The following is a 16,613-nucleotide window of genomic DNA, read 5'->3' as shown; positions in this document are numbered from 1 at the left end:
CGTCAGCGCCCTGGGTGTCTGCCTATGGGCAGACTGAAGCCCTTTCGGAGCTGGGGTACCCTGCACCCGCGAGATGCGGCTGGCGAATCTCTCAGGAACACTGAAGCCGAACCTGGCCTTCGCGCGCCCCCTGCTGGCCCGCCTGGAATCACCTCGGATGGGAGGCGGCTGCGGCCGGGTCTCAGATACGGGAAAGCCCTACCGGGGAAACCTCGGGGTGACGTCATCCCTGGTGACGTCACCGGGCCCCCGCGGAGTGCGGGGGTTCCGCAGAGGAGGCTTCCCCGGGATTGCGCAGGGCACCCGCTCGGGCAGGGAAGTCATCGGGGGCTGCAGCGCGCCTTCACCGCGCCGTGTGTCTGTCCTACAGGTTCCACGCGGTCCCGGGTGAGGCCCGCCAGCGCGCCTGCCGGCGCCATGGGAAGAAACGGGCGCCGCTGCTGCTGCTGCTGCTCCCCGCCGGCGCGCGCACGACTTGAGCCCAGCTGCGGGCAGCCCCCGGCCGCGGGTCCTCGAGTGACGCTGGCGGCGTCTGGGAGCTTGGCGCGGGCCCGGGGCCACGTCGAGGAACCCATTGTCCAGTGAAGCAGCCGAGGACCCGCCGCCCGCGCCGCCGCCATGGTTATGTCCCAGGGCACCTACACGTTCCTCACGTGCTTTGCCGGTTTCTGGCTCATCTGGGGTCTCATCGTCCTACTCTGCTGCTTTTGCAGCTTCCTGCGCCGCCGCCTCAAACGGCGCCAGGAGGAGCGGCTGCGTGAGCAGAACCTGCGCGCCCTTGAGCTGGAGCCCCTTGAGCTTGAGGGCAGCCTGGCAGGGAGTCCCCCGGGCCTGGCGCCCCCGCCACCCCCTCACCGCGGCCGTCTTGAGGCGCCGGCGCACGCCCACCAGCACGTGCACGTGCACCCGCTGCTGCACCACGGGCCCGCGCAGCCACACGCGCACCCGCACGCACACCACCACGCGCTTCCGCACCCGCCACCGCCTCACCTCTCCGTGCCGCCCCGGCCCTGGAGCTACCCGCGCCAAGGTAAGTACTGCGTGCGCCAGGGGGCGGCCGGGCGCACTAGGGTGGGCGAGGCCTCAGCAGGGGGAGGGCTCGCTGCTCTCCCGCGAGCCTTCCACGGGACAGCTTCTCCAGCGAACCTAGGAAGAGGGAGCCGGCTGGATCTGGGGTTGGCGGCTGGCCGAGGCCTCCACGGCAGGCTGAGTTGGCCTCACACCCGCGTATTGCTTCCCACTCCACAGCGGAATCGGACATGTCCAAGCCACCGTGCTACGAAGAGGCGGTGATGATGGCCGAGCCGCCGCCGCCCTACAGCGAGGTGCTCACGGACACGCGCGGCCTCTACCGCAAGATCGTTACGCCCTTTCTGAGCCGCCGCGACAGCGCGGAGAAACAGGAGCAGCCGCCGCCCAGCTACAAGCCGCTCTTCTTGGACCGGGGCTACACGTCGGCTCTGCACCTGCCCAGTGCCCCGCGGCCTGCGCCGCCCTGCCCTGCGCTCTGTCTGCAGACGGACCGCGGCCGCCGGGTCTTCCCCAGCTGGACCGACTCAGAGCTCAGCAGCCGAGAGCCACTGGAGCACGGAGCTTGGCGCCTGCCGGTATCCATCCCCTTGTTCGGGAGGACTACAGCCGTATAGAGGGCGCCCGGCGTCCCGAGCCCCACCCGCGGACTCCTGGCCTGATTGCGGGGCTTTTTAAATGCTTCCCTTGGACTGCGGGGGATGGGGTGGGGTGGGAGGGAGGGATTTCTTACCCCGTTTGTTACATTTTGAGGATAATAAAGGTGTGTGATCTGGTTTGGTACAAGCGGAGGGGGCACCCACTGCTTGCGGCCAAGGTTCTGGTGGCCAGGTGTGGCCGGCCTCGTCGGCCCAAAACTAACAAGCTCTAGAGCTAAAGCTGAGGTCAGTCTGCTCCAAACCTTTGGTTGGTTCCCCCAAGAGCCTCATACCCCATTTTCCTTGGGGCCTTGGTGAGGGCGCCCTCGCAGTTTTGGAAGTAGTAAGAGTTGGGAATGGGGTCGGGGCAGGCGGCCCACCACAGATCAGCCCTGGAGGCCCGGAGCAGCAGGCCTGAAGGGATCTGGATTTCTTTATTAACAGACATGAGCACGACCTGTTACAGAAGTTTGTGCTTTCCAAAAAACAGTTACTGAACGTGAAAAAGGAACCCAAGCAAAGAGGGAGGATGTGGAGAGGGGCCACCCATAAGCCCTGACCTGAATCGCGCCTAGGGCCTCCAGCCTGGGACCTGCCCAGCAGGAGGGGGCAGGAAAGGGCCGGGAAGCTGAGAGGCCCCAGCTAGGCCTGCTTCTCTTCCTTTGGGCCAGGTGGGGAGAGGTCAAGAGAAGGGTGGGGAGGGGTGTCCCAGGGAGCCAGAGCCCACGAGCCATTTATTGCCATGTTTTAAAATTCGTGCAAAATATCTGAAGCCCTGGACAGAGAATACAAAGTGATATTTTTTCCAAGAAACAGAAAACTAGGAAAAGAGGTGGGGGGAACATTTTCCCACCAGAACTTCCCCCCCACGCCAGGCCCCAAGCAAGGTGAGGCCTCCACCCCGGTCAGGTGAGTGAGCAGGAAGGACTAAGAGCTACAATCTGGACCGGGTGGGAAGGGGGTGGAATTTGCAACAGCGTCTCAACTACCAACGGGAGGAAAACCAGTCAACTGTACAAGTCTCCTATCAACTTTAAAAAAAAAAAAAGAGAAAAGCTGTAAAAGTAGGGCCCTGTGGGTAGGGATGCGGCCAAGTTCCCAGCCAGGGCCAGAATCCAGAGTGGATGCCAGGCGGAGCTGCTGCGAGTGCAGGCACTGTGGACCATCTGGCCAGAGACGGGGGCAGGTGGGCGGCCATGGCGAGGGCAGCCTAAGGGCAGGCACCACTGCTAGTCACCACCCTCGAAGCCCTCCTCCTCTTCTGGTACTGGGTCTGCATCCCAGCAGGTGATGTCGATTTCTATAATGTGGGGAAGGGAAGGGAGTTAGGATGGCTCAGCAGATCCATGCCTGTGTCTATCCCAACCCCTGCGAGCTGTCCCAGCTGTGTATAGGGGAAGGGCTGCAAGCCACACTTGAACGCAGCACCCCCACCCAAATTCCTCTCCATCATCCATCCCAGCACTACCTGGAGGCTTGTTGTAGAACACAGGAGGCGGAGCCTTTGCACATAGCTCTTCTGATTGGACAAACTCCTCCTCCTGTGATTGGCTGAAGTACCCCTCACTGGCCTGCAGGAGAAAAGCTCCAAGTCACTGGGCCCCACCCAGCAGGACTAGGGCTGACCTACCAGGCCTGAGCTCGTTTCCCTAGCAACCAGTGACTTCATCACTGGTTGCCAGGGAAACACAGATGCCTACCCTGGGAATAAAAGCAGAGCTGGCCCATGGAGGGGAAATGAAATAGCTTCCCCCCCAACAATGTGGGTCACAGAGAGAGGGGGCAGGGTATTGCTGCAAGCCTGAGGAACCAAGGGTCAGTCCCCTGCTCCAGCCCTGACTACTTCCCCTCCCATTAGGTAGCCCCAGCCCCACCTGGGTCCCCTCCTTCTGGGTGGTCTCGCCATTGGTCAGCAGGTGGGGCTCTGGTTCCAGCTCTGGCTCCAGCTTCTGATCCAGCTCTTCTAGAGCTGAGGGCAGAGTTGGAGCCTGGGGGGCAGCCAGGGGCTCCCCTTCTACTTCCTCCCCTGGGTCACAGAAGGTGGCTGGCGGCTCAGGCAGCTCATCAAAACTGAGAAGATTGGCACTGCCTTCTCCTGCTGGCAGCAGTGGCTCCTGAGCCACCTCATCCAGCAGGGGCACCTCCGCCAGCATGACTTCGGCACCTGAAGGTGGTGTGGGGGCCCGAGGCTCAGCCTGGGGTGCAGAGGCCCCTTCCCCATTGCCTGGCCATAGGTCAATGAGGCTGGCAGCGGCAGGGGTGACGGTGTTAGCAACAGCAGTGTCAGCAGCGGCAGTGTCGGTTTCAATGGCATCAGCTGCTGGGCTGTCGGCTGCAGAGGCTCCAGTCATGGCAGGCTCTAGAGAGGCAGCCAGGTCTGCCTGCTCTGTAGATGCCATGAACATCAAGTCCTCCTCCATGGGACTGCCTTGGCCCTCGGGAGGCTCCGAGGCCTGAGGGGACTCCTCCGGGGGGCCAGCCCTGGCCTGAGGGGCTGCTGCTCTGGCTTCCTTGCTGGTCTCTTCACTATCCAGGCTGAGGCTGGGCTCCTGGGTCTCTGTCGAAGCAAAGACAGAGGAGACATGTGATCAGCTCCCAGGAAAGGATGAGGGCCCTGGGCAGCCACCAGAGAGTACCCTGCTTACCCACTGAAGAGTTCAGGAAAGAAGGCCTCCACTAAGACTTCCATGCGGAGTGCCTTCTAATACCCACTGGCCCCTGCTGACCCTTTACCTGAAGTCTTTAAACTGCTCAGCAGCCCTGGGAGGAAGGCCCAGCCCCCACTCCAGGGAGACCCTGAGGTCCAAAGAAGGCAGGTTTGACCAGGGTTTGTCCCTGCCCCAGCCACTTTCTGGGCCGTACAGCGGCCACTTGGAGTTCCCAGTCCAGGGCCTAGGGTCCCCTCACATACCTTGTGCTGCTGGGGGTGGTGGCGGCAGTGGTGGAGGCTGCGAGGACGTGACCTCATCCAGGGCCCGCTCGATCTGCTCAGCAACAGGGGTGGAGGCCGTGCTGGAGTCAGAAGGGCTCCGGGCAGGGAGAGGGGTAGGTATCATCCTCCGGTGGCTGTCCAGGTGGCTGCCTGTGGCACAGAAAACCCCAGGCTGATCAGTGAGGGCCAAGGAGCCAGATAGAAACAGGACTGTCCAACTTGGGGCCTGGCCAGCCCCTCCTCTCTGGAGTCTGGGTGGGGGCTGGGAGCTCCCCAGGCCCCCCAGGGGCTAGACCACAGCTCCAGACACTGTAAGCCAGGCCCCCAGAGGGCCAGTGCCCCTTCAGGGCCAGGGGAAAGAAGCAGGCAGTACCTGCTCTGGGGATAAACACCAGCGATCAGCGATCAGGCTGGGGGAGGGCAGGGGGGCTGCTGGGAAGCGGGGCCCTCCTTACCCCCTCCCGCAGAGGCCTGGGACTGCTACCTACATGGGAGGGAGGAAGAGAGGTTTGGGGTGCGGTGACAGGTGATATAGGGAAAGGGAGTCCGTGGAGGGGAGGAAGAGGAAGAGGAGGAGGAGGAAGGCCCACTGTCCGATGCCTTTATGAAAGGGCAGTACGGACGACCTGCCAAGAGAGACAGACAGAGAGAGACAGAGGACAAGAGAGGGTCAGTCTCCCCCACCCCCATCCTGAGGCCTCACCCACCCCCAGGCCGGCCCTGGATGTCCAAGCTGCCTTCAGCCAGGGCGCACATTCAGCCAAGCTGGACCAGCGCCTCAAGCCATCAGACCACTGCCACCAGCACCAGCCACGCACGGCAAAGAGCCTGACACATCACGGCCTGCCTCCCAGCCTCTGGGCAGCCCATGCCCAGGAACAGCCTGCCCCACCCCTGGAGCCCTAGCACTTGAGCCAAGCACACAGAAGGGGCAAGCAGGCCAGCAGACAGGGAGCAGAAAGGTGCTTCAAGGAGAGGTGGAAGCCATACAGGGAGAATCCAAACAGGGAACCCGGAGTACAGCTCCAAGCTGCTCAATCTCACGACAGGACGAGGCCCCACTCCCCATGCACCTACAGTTCTTCAGATAAGGCAAATTCAATCCCAGCAGGGCCACTCACTGTAGCCAGGGGGAATCCCTCAGCCCCAGGTGGCCTCTAGCACCACCCATTGCTCAGACCAGGCCCTACTCGAGCCCTTCTCAGTCCTGCCACCTGGAGGCGGTGGGTGGAAGCACATGTGATGCTCGGCCTTGGCTTCTCCAGGGGGTCCTTGGGCAAGGAAGGTCCCAAGGAGGCTCAAGACCAAAACCTGAGGAATGGGGGTTGGGTAAGGGTGTGGGAGCTGGGACTACCTGTTCGGTGGTTGAAGGGTGAGGGCACATCGCAGCTGCCTGCGGAGGCCGATGCGACTCGTTCCTGCTGCTTAAAGAACTCCCGTGGATTATCAGGTCGCTGGGCAATAATGGCTGCTGCCTCCTGGGGGCACACAGAGAGTCAGGCCAGGGGGGCCGGATTGAGGCAGCCAGACCAAACTCAGATGCCTGGTCCCCCTCACAGTGCTCACCTCTACCTCTGATTCGGACTTCTTCAGCTGGGTCTCTTCCTCCTCATCCCGCTGGTCACCCTGGAAACCAAAGGGACGGTGTTCTGAGCACCCCACCCCCACAGGAGCTCCGGGCTTTCTTACAGCCCGCTTCTTTCACTACCAGAAACCACTTTCACAACCCAGGCCTACAGCACCTTCCATCTGCAAGGTCCTCAGCTGCCTCATCTCCAGTCCAGACAGGCCCCTGGGCACCCAGGGCCATCCAGGAACACTCCCAGCTTTGTAGCTAACTTTTCTCGAACCTCTTAACCCAGTACCTGGCCACCCACACCCCCATCCGTGCAGCCTGAATCTTAGTATCATGACTGAGGCTTCACTAGTCCCCTGCCTCCTTGCTCTTTCCCCCATTTCTCTACAGACCCTGAAAGGATCTTTCCAAAACATTAATTAATTGCCATCACTTAAAAATCATGAATCTGCCTGCAATGCAGGAGACCTCTGTTCAATCCCTAGGTCAGGAAGATCCCCTGGAGAAGGAAATGGCAACCCACTCCAGTAGTCTTGCCTGAAGAATTTCATGAACAAAGGAACCTGGTGGGCTTCAGTCTGAGGGGAAGCAAACAGTTGGACACGACTGAGCAACTATTACTCACTCACTCACAAACCAAGTTTCTTACTGAAATCAGGGTCTTCGGTTTCTCTTGAAAATGCCAGCAGCCCTGGCAACACAGGCCTGTGTGCCCCAAAGCAGCTTTCGACTAGAATTGCAGTGCAGCAGCCTCAGTTTGCCACAGTCCCCAACACTCCCTACTACCCTTCACATGCCCACTTCACTTGCTGCTTTGGGACTGCAGCCCCAGGAGTAAAGATAGGTGGGAGTCCCTGGTTAGGCCTCCCCTCTCCCTGCCTGACCCAGCCCATCATCTCTCCCAACACTCCCCTCCTGCCCTGACTCGCGCACACCCTGTGAGATGTAGACATCAAGTCCTCAGCACAATGGAGTTGTAGGTCCTGTAACATGTGAAAAACTTCCCAACTCTGTGCCTTGGTAGAGGAGATGAATCCCTCTCCCCATGTGCCTGACCCCCACCCTGGGTCCAGCTCTTCCTGCTTCCGGCCTCAGCTTCGGCACAGCCTCCTGGGGAAGGGGCCCTTGGCCCATTCAAGTCATTTCCTTCCCTGGGCCCCCATGAGGTGTTCCAGCCACACACCAATTACACTGTGTCATAATTTCCTGTTTCTGGATCATCTCCCCACCCTCTGTGGGTGACACAGGATGAGAACTTATGTATGTGTGTGAGTGGTCAGCCTGACGTTCAGTGGTACCTGTTTCCTCTGTTGACCTCACTGCACCAAAAGCCTCAAGAGGGTTGTCACCCTAACCACCACTTCTTGTCTCCCAGAATGAAGTCTAAACTCCTCCTCTGACCTCGCTCTCTCCTCCCAACTTTCCAAGGGACTCCAGTCAAGCTCTTTGTCTTCCCTCAAAACATACACCCACCAGCCTCTGCTGCTACACCACCCCTGCCTAGTGTCACAAGACTATCTTCCTCTGCCTCATTCAAAAAGAGGACCAGAGGCAGCTTACCACAAACACCTTAACCAGCAACACTGTACGAAGCGTGGACACAAATCAGAGCTGGGGGAGGAGAGACGCCAACACAGTAACCGGAAAGGGTAATGGTGCTGCTGGCCTTCAGCACCTTCAGATAAATGAAAACCCCTAGCATCCCAGGCAAAACGGGAACTCACATAAGGAAGGCAATTCTTACCAGAAGGGAGAAAGCAGAGTACCTCCTTAAGTCAAAAGAAAGCAATTTACGGTTGTAAATTCCAAAGTTTCTTGTGTGGGACCTTCCTCAGGGGACCTGGGGCTGCACGGTCACCATAGTGACCTGTTAAAATGCCTACCGTCATTGTCACATGAGCCATTCTTGAAGGGCCAGAGGACACTATAAAATAATGGTGTAACACTGTGAATCTTTGCCTGAAACATTGGTAATTGGTGAAGATAAATGATCAAGTCAAAGGTTCACTAAAACATTATTTCTACTTTTGTGTGTGTGTGTATGTGAAATTTTCCATAAAAATATTGTTTTTTTTCCCAAAAGACCTTGCTCTGAATGGATAAACAAAATCTGGTATACATATACTACAGAATATTAATAGTTTTCAAAAGGAAAGACATTCTGACACATAGATGAAGCCTAAAGACGCTATGCTAAGTGAAATTTGCCAGTCATAAATGGTACAATAACTGCGTGATTCCCCTCATACAAGGCACTTAGTCACATCACAGCCACAGAAAGCAGTTGCCAGGGGCTGAGAAAGGTGACAATGGGGAGTTAGTGTTTAATGGATTCGAGGTTCACTATGGGAAGATGAAGAAAATTCTGGAGAGAAACAGTGGTGACAGCTGTACAAAATAAATACACTTAACGCCATGGAACGATACACTGAAAAAAGGGAAAGATGGTACCTTTTATGTTATGTACCTTTTGATGCAGTTAATTCACCAGCTAATTGTAAAAGAGCCTTGCTCATCTTGCTCTCCACCATATTTCCAACACCAGCACATGGCAGGTGGCGAGGGTTTGTTGAATGAATGACTTTGGAGCTTACTACCCACACATTCTTTCCACCCTCTAGGGGCTAACGTGAGTGGAATGATCTGTGACAGCCATTAATGCCAGTGCCTACAGGACTGTCCTGCCACCTCCCTCCCAGCCTCCTGTGGGTGTGACCTTGAAGTCAGCTTGAGTCCCCATGGCCCAACAGCTACCCATCATAGTCTCAGTCCAGACGACTATTGCCTACCTCCTGTCCCAAACTGTACCATGCTCAGCTCTGAATGATCTTCACTATTTCTCAAATGTAAAATTCAATTCAAAGCGTGAAGATCTGTCTCCACTGTGGTTGTGAAAGGGTCAATCCATGATGATCCTAGGGCCATCCCAATGTTTGGAGGTTCAGCCAAGTACCCCTGGAATAAGTGCCTGCCCTATAGGAGACACTACACATGCTTGTATACAGATGCTCGGAACACCAGCCCAGATCCCTGAAGAGGCTCTACAGCATTACTACGCTGGGAACCAGGCCTCAGTCCCATTAAGTACAGGAAGCATGGCTACTCAACCTTGAGCCCCTCAAGTCCTGCTGGAAGGGGGCAGGAGGAGCCCGGTCAGTGAGGGTTTGGGTCAACGTAGATTTTCTCTTTCAGTCTAAACTTCTCCAAAAAGGTGTCTTCCCAAAGCCAGGGGACAGAACCCCACATGATCAGGACTGACATGGCAGGACATCCCATGCTGATGCAGGGGTACCCTGAATGCCCAGCACTGTCCCCAAGACTCTGACTATCCCCCAAGGGGCCCAGTAATTCAGGGACCAACCCCACTTCCTTGACCAGGAGAGAGAAACCGTGGGCTAAGAACTTACAAAGATAGATTGCTCCTTCAACCGCCTCTTGGCCTCCTCAGCCTCTAAAGTCTGTTGTTTCCTCCTGGAATGAAAGGTGCAGGCGAGCCCTTGGGACTGGCCGCGGGGCCGCGGCCCGAGGTGGGGGTGGGGCTGGGGGCGCACCTGTGCTCCTCAATCTGCTGTTCTCGCTCCCGGTATCGGCGCTCCCGCTCCTCCTGCTCCTGCCGCTCCTGCTCCATCCGTTCTTGCTCAAATCTGAGTCTCTCATCCAGGGCCTTCTTCCGCTCCTCCTCCTTCCTCAGCTCTTCCTCCTTCTGCAGCCCCACCCCGTGCCAAGGCAGTGCAGGCCCTGAGCTTGCGGCCCACCCTACCCCTCCCCACCCCCATCCCTAACCCAGGGGCTTTCAGTGTGGGGAACACATGGGACGGGCCCTGCTGTTGAAGGGAGGAACTTTAGGAGAGGAGCCAGAGCAGCCCCGAGGGGTCAAGACAGGGAGGAGCCGCCCAGCCAGCAGGCCAGGGTCAGGGTCTGCACCTTGGCCTGCTCCCAGAACTGCTCGCGGTTAATCCGCTTCATCTCCACAGCCGCATCAGTCTTCTGATAGGTGGTGCCCTGCAGAGTTCAAAGGGCCTGGTGTGAGTGCAGCCCACAGGCCAAGTGCTCGGGAGCACCCCCTCTGCCCCTCCACAAAACAGTGAGGACTGAGAGGGGAGGACTGGCCAGTGGAGCACTAGGCAGGGCCAGCCCACCAGGGGCGCACACTGACCACCGGCTCGGCATTCTCGTCCTCACGGAGCCGTAGTCGGTGCAGCACAGGGCTGGAGAGCCGCGCCAGCCCATTGGAGAGCCGCTGCCCGATGGCGCCCGCATCGATGTCTTCCACGCTACTGGCATTCACGATCACATCGACACCCTGCCTCAGGAAGAAGGCAGGTTCAGGCAGCCAGTCCCTGCGCCTGTTGCCAACCCCCGCAAGCCCTGACCCCACACGTACCTGGAAGAACTCGGCCACCTTAGCCACATGGCTGGCACAAGCACATTTGCGGGCATCAGGTACATCCTCACCAACCTGCAAAGTCGCAGCAAAGGGGGATAGGGAAAGGACGAGAGTTGGGGGCAGGCTGAGGCCTGGAGCTCTCTTCCCACAGCATCAGAGTGGAGTGGGATGGAGGAGAACCGTTCTGGGGCCCCCAGCCCACCAGTGCATACCCAGTTGATGAGCACGTATTTCGGCAGAGCAGCCTGGGAGTCCTTGACACTGCAGAAGCCATACATCACCCTCTGGTTCTCAAAGTGGCCGGAGAGCTCCTGCAAGCCCCCATCTGGGGTAATCAGGAGGGTTGTAAGGCCCAGTCTCCTGAACCCCTCCCCCACAAAAGGCCTGGAATCCAAAGCAAAGACTCCTCTCCTGGGCTCTGCAGACACCCCCAGAGATCCACAAGTCCCAGAGTTCTGTGCTGGTGTGAAAGAGGCAGCAGGCAGGTGCGAGTTTTCCCTTTTAATCCCCCAGGACCTTGGAGAACTGAGGATGTGTTCTTCACACATCAAGTCTCACGCGGTGCTAGCACCCAATGAGGTAAATTAAAACCTTTTTGGGCTCTGGAGAAAGTGGGGTGATCCGGGCCATCCCTGTCAGGCCCCTTCCCACCTAGCTGTGTGACTTTGGGCAAGTCACACTCCTTCTCTGAGGCTCTGTCTTTTCATAATCAAACAGGAAAACCAGTCTCCCTCCCTCCCCACCCTACGGATCTTAGGGATGATTGGAGGAAGGACACTTGCCAGACAAATAATGGTCTGCTGGATGCAGGCAAGCAAGCTTCGAAGTGGCCTGGAGCCAGACGGGTGGGGAAGAAAACAACCGGAGGAGGGGGCGGGGAGGAAGACAAAGGAATGGCTGGAATTCTTACCTCCTGATGCTGCAAGCTTGAGGTCATCTGAGCCATCCTCATATGTGTACAGAGCCCTGGGGAGAGGGAGGGGTGGCTCGGAGAACTGTCAGGGCCCAGGCAGCCAATTTTGGGTGGAGATGGCTCTGGGAGGGTAGGAGGGACACACAGGGGGCAGGACAGGAGGGGGGATTCCAGCCTAGCACTTAAACCTTATCACCATGACAACAGAGCTAAGCACCATTTCAGGCTGGAACTCAGTGGGGGACAGTTTGGGATTTGATGGAGGGAGGCTTGGATCAGGAGGAAAGCAGGCAAGGGGGAAGGAATTGCTGGCCAGTGGCTCGCTTCCAGTAAGCCAGTGTGTTATGTCCTCGGAGCCCTGGCCCTAGCAGCCTGCAACCCAGCCAGTGGTGTGAGATGGAGATTCCAAGGCGACGGGTTCCTTGGTTACCGTTCCCTGGCTACAGCTCCTCATCCCCCATTGGTGGTTGCCAGGAACCTACCTGGCGCGTGCCTCGGTACCCACTGCCCCTCCCCCCATAGCAAGGGGTGGGCAGGGAGAGAGAACCTGGTGCTGTTCAGCTCTGGGCATCCCCTGGTAACCACGGCAACCCAGCAATTGGCACGCGACTGGCCCACCCAGCTGCATTCTCCTGAACACAAAGGACCCCGGGGACACACCCTCATCCTCAACCTCAGACTCTCTGAAATGGGGATGAGGTCACCATGGCCACTCTTGCCTGGACTCTGGCCTTTGGGCAGTGGCGCTTTTTTTGGCCTTCCAGCCCTAGGCTGCCTCTGCCCTAGCTGAGGTTCTGGTCTCCGGGGACTGCTGGCCTTTCCTTCCCTCTCAGCTCAGGCAGAGAGCTGACCCAGCAGCCTTCCTCCTCCCTAGCTTTTTCTCCACAGGTAGGAGTGGCTCAAAATCCATTTTACACAAGGGAAGAGAGAAATGTCTCCTTCTCAGGACCCCCTTGGAGGAAGACGGGCTTGGGGCCGGGAAGAAAGGCTGGAGGGGCAAGGAGGCTCAGCCCCTCCCTCAAGCTCCCTTTTCCCCGACTGCCAAGGCAGGGTGCTAGGAGGAGAAAAGGAAGGAGACCAGCGAGATGCAGAAGAGAAAGCGAGCTAGGAGAGGAGGCAGAAAGAGAAGACAAGGGAAGGGAGGGACGAGAAGGGATGGAGAGAAAATGAAGGAGCGGGGAGGGAAAGGGGTGGGAAGGAAAGAGGGAGGAGAGAAGAGGGAGGGAGGGAGGTGGGCGGAAGGAGGAGGGCGGAAGGAGTGCCTGGTCCAGGCCCAGCCCCATGAGGTCAGCACAAGTCACTGCCAAATGGGCCCCCAGCCCCTCCCCACTTCTCAGGATCTCTTCCCTCCTAAAAGGGACACAGGTGGGCTGTGGGGCCAGAAACTCCCCGTCCAACTGTTGCCTGGGCCCCAACCCTGGCAGCTGCCTTCTCCACACAGCTGTCCCACCACCTGTCTGGCCGCCCTAAGCCGCCACTGGGAACAAAAGGCCCTCAGAGAAGGAGGATACGCCCCTTCACATCCCGCAGCTGGGAAACTGAGGCAGGACTCCGTGACTCTGGGTCCCAGACACTGCACTGGCCATCAAGTCACACTTCCCGGCGTGACCTGTCAGACTCTCCCAGGTTCTCCGTGGCTCTTCCCAAGAGCACGTGTCCTGCCCCTTCCATTCCTTGCTCCTTGTCTGCCCACCTTCAGCCACCTTTCTGTGCTGCAGCCCTGGCCCTTTCCTGGTGAAAACCATAGCTAAGTTCAAAGATAGCAGCAGGCCTTCATCCCTGAGCTCCACGCCACCTGCCTTTCCAGCCAGACCTCTGTATCCATACGATACACTTGGATCACACCGGATGGGTCCCTGATGTCCAGCACAGTTCTGGGCATTTCCCACCCTAGAGCCTTTGCATATGAGTCTCCCTTCACAGGAAGGCCAGATATGCTTCTCCATCCCATGCCCACCCCTGATTGAAATCCCTCAGAGACCCAAGGCCAGCTCCCCAGGAAGCCTTGCCCTGCATTGCACCTCCCTCCCCGGGGTGCTTACCACACCCCAACAAGGATGGGAAGAGGCACCTGAAGCTGCCTGGGATCTCACTAGACCTGTGCTTCTCAAACTCATTCGAGGTGACCTGAGCTTTGGGTGGGTTGGAGCTGGTGAAACCGAAAGGAATCAGCAAGGTTGGGGGGAGGGGGGCAGGAATCCACATCTCCAACCCCTGGAGATAGACACCATTCCAAACCATAAGCTTCGTGAAGGTGGGACGTTTAACTCAGACTTTTAAGACAGCACAGAGCAGCTCTAGTTGGTATTTGCCATCTAGCAACCATCTCAGCCACAGAAAGTGGACTGGGGTGAGTGGGAGATGGAATGTAGCAGCTCCAGGAAGATTCTGGGTTGGGCGAAGGATGGGGGCTGCAGGGCAGGTGGATTCCTCAGGATAATTACACTCTCAGGATATTAGAACTGGAAGGGCCTTGAGCATCCCGGGTATGGTTGAGCCCAACTCCCTCTCCTGCTTGTCAACAGGAGCAGGGACTTGTGTGGTCACGTCCAGGGTAACACCAGTTCTTCTCACTACACAATCTGACTTCCATGGTCCCCTGCTCCCAGCATCAGGCAGCAGTCTATTCCAGAGTCAGCCACCTGGGTGTGACCTCCCCCACCCTTACTCCTACTCAGAGGGGAGCAGTGCCAAGCCCCCTTTGCCCAGATGGTGATTTTATCCAAGACACCCTCCTCCAACCTCAGTGCAGGGTCCGCTCCTGAGTCTGGAGACTCCACTGTACCCTGACTCTGTGCTGGGTGCTAGGGGCCCTCATGTCCCTGATTCTCACATTCTTTCAACCAAATGTTTATCTGGGCCCTTGGGAGTGAGCAAATGTGTGTATGTGCGAGGGTGCGTGTGTACATCTGTGAGTGTCCCACACACAACCCAGATGGGGGGGGGGTGACGCACAGCAGTGATGAATAATAACTCGCTTGAGCCACATGGATGCTGCTGGGTGGTGGGAGCCCAGGCCTCCGCTGAGCAGGATGCGGGCCAGCAGTGGTTGTGGGAGCTCCGCTTTTTGGAAGGTGGGGGGAAATGGGATGGTGATAGGCAGCACCCCCAGACTGAAGAGCATTCTGAGGTGGGTTGTGCCTCTCTCCAGGCATGGCCCATATCCCATGGCCAGTTCCTCCACCAGGCCAAGCCAGCCACTTTCCCTCAACTCCTCCCATGATCTCAGCCCCCTTGGGACAGGGCTGGGACAGAGGGTGGGCTGCCTGCCTGCTTAGCCCATCTTGGCCTCTCCTGTGACTGACCCGCAGGACACGGGAGCTTGCTTGTCTCCCTCGTCCATCCCTCCAGGCCTGGCCGCCCGCCAGTGCTGCAGTACTGTGGCATGGATGCCTGGCCATCTTGTCCCCTCCTCCAGCCCCCAGGTCAGTGTCTTCCCAGCATGAGGGTGAGGCCAGCCCAAGCGTGGTCCCTCAGATCTTCCTTCACTTTGTGTTTCCTGCTTGCCAAGGGGAGAAAAGGCCTAGGGAAGAGAATGGGCACTTGCCCCAGGATAAGAGTATTCCGGGAAGATGATGGTTCCTGAATGGGGCAGTGTGGAACCCCTTGGCTTTTCCGCCACTCTGGGGACTCGCCCCAGAGCAGGTGGTCCGTCCCCACCCACCACCTAGGGGAAGACAACAGCTGGGGAGAGGACAGAGGGTAGCTGAGAGCCCCTTGCCACTGGGCCACCAGGCCAGGGGCTCCGTGGATCTCTTCACCGCCTCATTCTTCTCGGAAAACTCCCTCCACTCTCTCCACAATGGTCCGCCTGGGGGCTCCCTCCCAGGGACCCCACTTGGCACCCTAGGCAGGCAGTTCAGTTTCTTTGGCACGTCCCAGCCTGAGTGCCTAGTCCCTGCAACCCTCTTCGCCTCGGGGAGAAGACCCAGCCCTGCCTCCTCGACCCCCGAGGGGAACAGGAGGCACTTGGCGGCGGTGGCCGTGTGGCAGTGAACGTCTTTCCATCACACCCCAACTCCTAGAGGCCCCCCGGTGGGCGGGGCGCCCCGGCCCCCAGCCCGCTCCGCTCCTCCCCCGCCCGAGCTTTTCCTTTGTGCGGTGGCCGGCTGGGCTGGGCCGGGCAGACAGCTCTGGCTCTGCCGGTTCGGTCCCCGCCCGCTCGAAGGTGTCGAAGGTGCCCTTGGCCTCCCGGTGCACACCTGTCCCCCCCGGGGCCCAAGGCGAAGTGGAGGGGGTGGAGGAGTTCTGCAAGGCCAGGAAGCCCCAGGCCACACAGCTGGACCCTGCGTCTCTCCAGCCTGCGCCCAGCCACCAGCGTTCCCAGCGCGCGGCCGGGGCCGCCTCCGGGAGCTCGGGGGCCGCGGGTGCCCCGCCTGGCCCGGCCCGGCCCCTCCCCCGGCGCGCACAAAGGCAGCTCCTCCCTGGCCCTCCCGGGCCGCTGCAGCATTTCGGGGTCTCCTCCTCCCTCCCGGCTACGGGGCGACGGGGCCGGGTGGAGACAAAGGCGCGGCGGCGGCGGCGCGGGGACAAAGGGGCTGAGGGGCGGGGGCGGGGGGCTCACCAGTCGGCCGCGCTCTCCTCCCGAATCACCTCTTCGTACGCCGCCAGCAGCTCCAGGCGGTGGCCACTGAAGCTCACGCCGGCCATGCTGCGGGCCGGACCGAGGCCGAACGGACAGACGCACGGACGGACGGACGGAGGAGGAGGGAGGGAAAGACGGAGTCGCCGCGCCGCCGCCTCGGAGCCTCTGCAGCGCTGCGAGCCGAGCGAGCCAGCGGCCGGGGGAGGGGAGCCGGCCGGCGGGGGGCGGGGGGCGCTGGCTCCGCCCGGCTCGCTCCCTCCGCGCGCTCGGTCCTAGCGCCGCCCCGGCCCGGCCCAGGGGGAGGCCCGCCCCCCGTTCCCGGCCTGCCCCGGGGCGCCCGCAGCCCCTCGCCCGCAGCCCCTGCGCGCCGCGCCCGGGCGTGTCTACGGCTCCGCAGCCAGGCGCCGTTCTTTCCACGTCCCGGTTCTCCCCTGTGGGGCCCCCAGCTACAAACCTTGGGGCCTCGGTTCCCGCCCCACGCCCCGATGCCCCTCTCCCCATCCCCACCTCACCAAGCCCCATCCAGGCCCAACTTCAGCCCTCTTCTTTCCAA

General features: G+C 59.7%; 2 protein-coding genes across 5 annotated transcripts; one reads left to right on the top strand and one right to left on the bottom strand.

Moving 5' to 3' along the window:
• The first annotated feature begins 617 nt into the window (after window positions 1-617).
• On the top strand, window positions 618-1,730 carry PRR7 (proline rich 7, synaptic). Its single transcript, XM_055429350.2, has 2 exons — window positions 618-1,030; window positions 1,249-1,730. The coding sequence occupies exons 1-2, from the start codon at window positions 619-621 to the stop codon at window positions 1,644-1,646; spliced, it is 810 nt and encodes a 269-aa protein (XP_055285325.1). The 5' UTR covers window position 618; the 3' UTR covers window positions 1,647-1,730.
• A 753-nt stretch (window positions 1,731-2,483) lies between these two features.
• On the bottom strand, window positions 2,484-16,279 carry DBN1 (drebrin 1). 4 transcript variants are annotated; one of them, XM_088838750.1, is made up of 15 exons: window positions 16,040-16,279; window positions 11,473-11,528; window positions 10,775-10,887; window positions 10,560-10,634; window positions 10,332-10,478; window positions 10,100-10,177; window positions 9,727-9,878; window positions 9,583-9,646; window positions 6,166-6,225; window positions 5,954-6,077; window positions 5,088-5,225; window positions 4,579-4,749; window positions 3,542-4,224; window positions 3,136-3,238; window positions 2,484-2,967 (listed from the first exon to the last, which is right to left on the bottom strand). In XM_088838750.1, exons 1-15 carry the CDS (start codon window positions 16,123-16,125, stop codon window positions 2,897-2,899), a joined length of 2,121 nt encoding a protein of 706 aa, XP_088694876.1. In that variant the 5' UTR covers window positions 16,126-16,279; the 3' UTR covers window positions 2,484-2,896. The 4 variants fall into 4 exon arrangements, with proteins under 4 accessions (XP_088694876.1, XP_088694877.1, XP_055285321.1 ...); XM_088838751.1 differs by lacking the exon at window positions 16,040-16,279 and adding an exon at window positions 14,790-15,514 and having other exon boundaries at window positions 11,473-11,548; XM_055429346.2 differs by lacking the exon at window positions 5,088-5,225 and having other exon boundaries at window positions 16,040-16,276.
• Window positions 16,280-16,613: the final 334 nt, after the last annotated feature.

The sequence above is a fragment of the Moschus berezovskii genome, chromosome 8 (genome assembly GCF_049115385.1).
Source record: "Moschus berezovskii isolate FMDL1 chromosome 8, NW_MosBer_1.0, whole genome shotgun sequence".
NCBI lineage: Eukaryota > Metazoa > Chordata > Mammalia > Artiodactyla > Moschidae > Moschus > Moschus berezovskii.
Note: the sequence above shows the minus strand (reverse complement) of the source record. Positions and strands in the feature narration are given on the sequence as shown.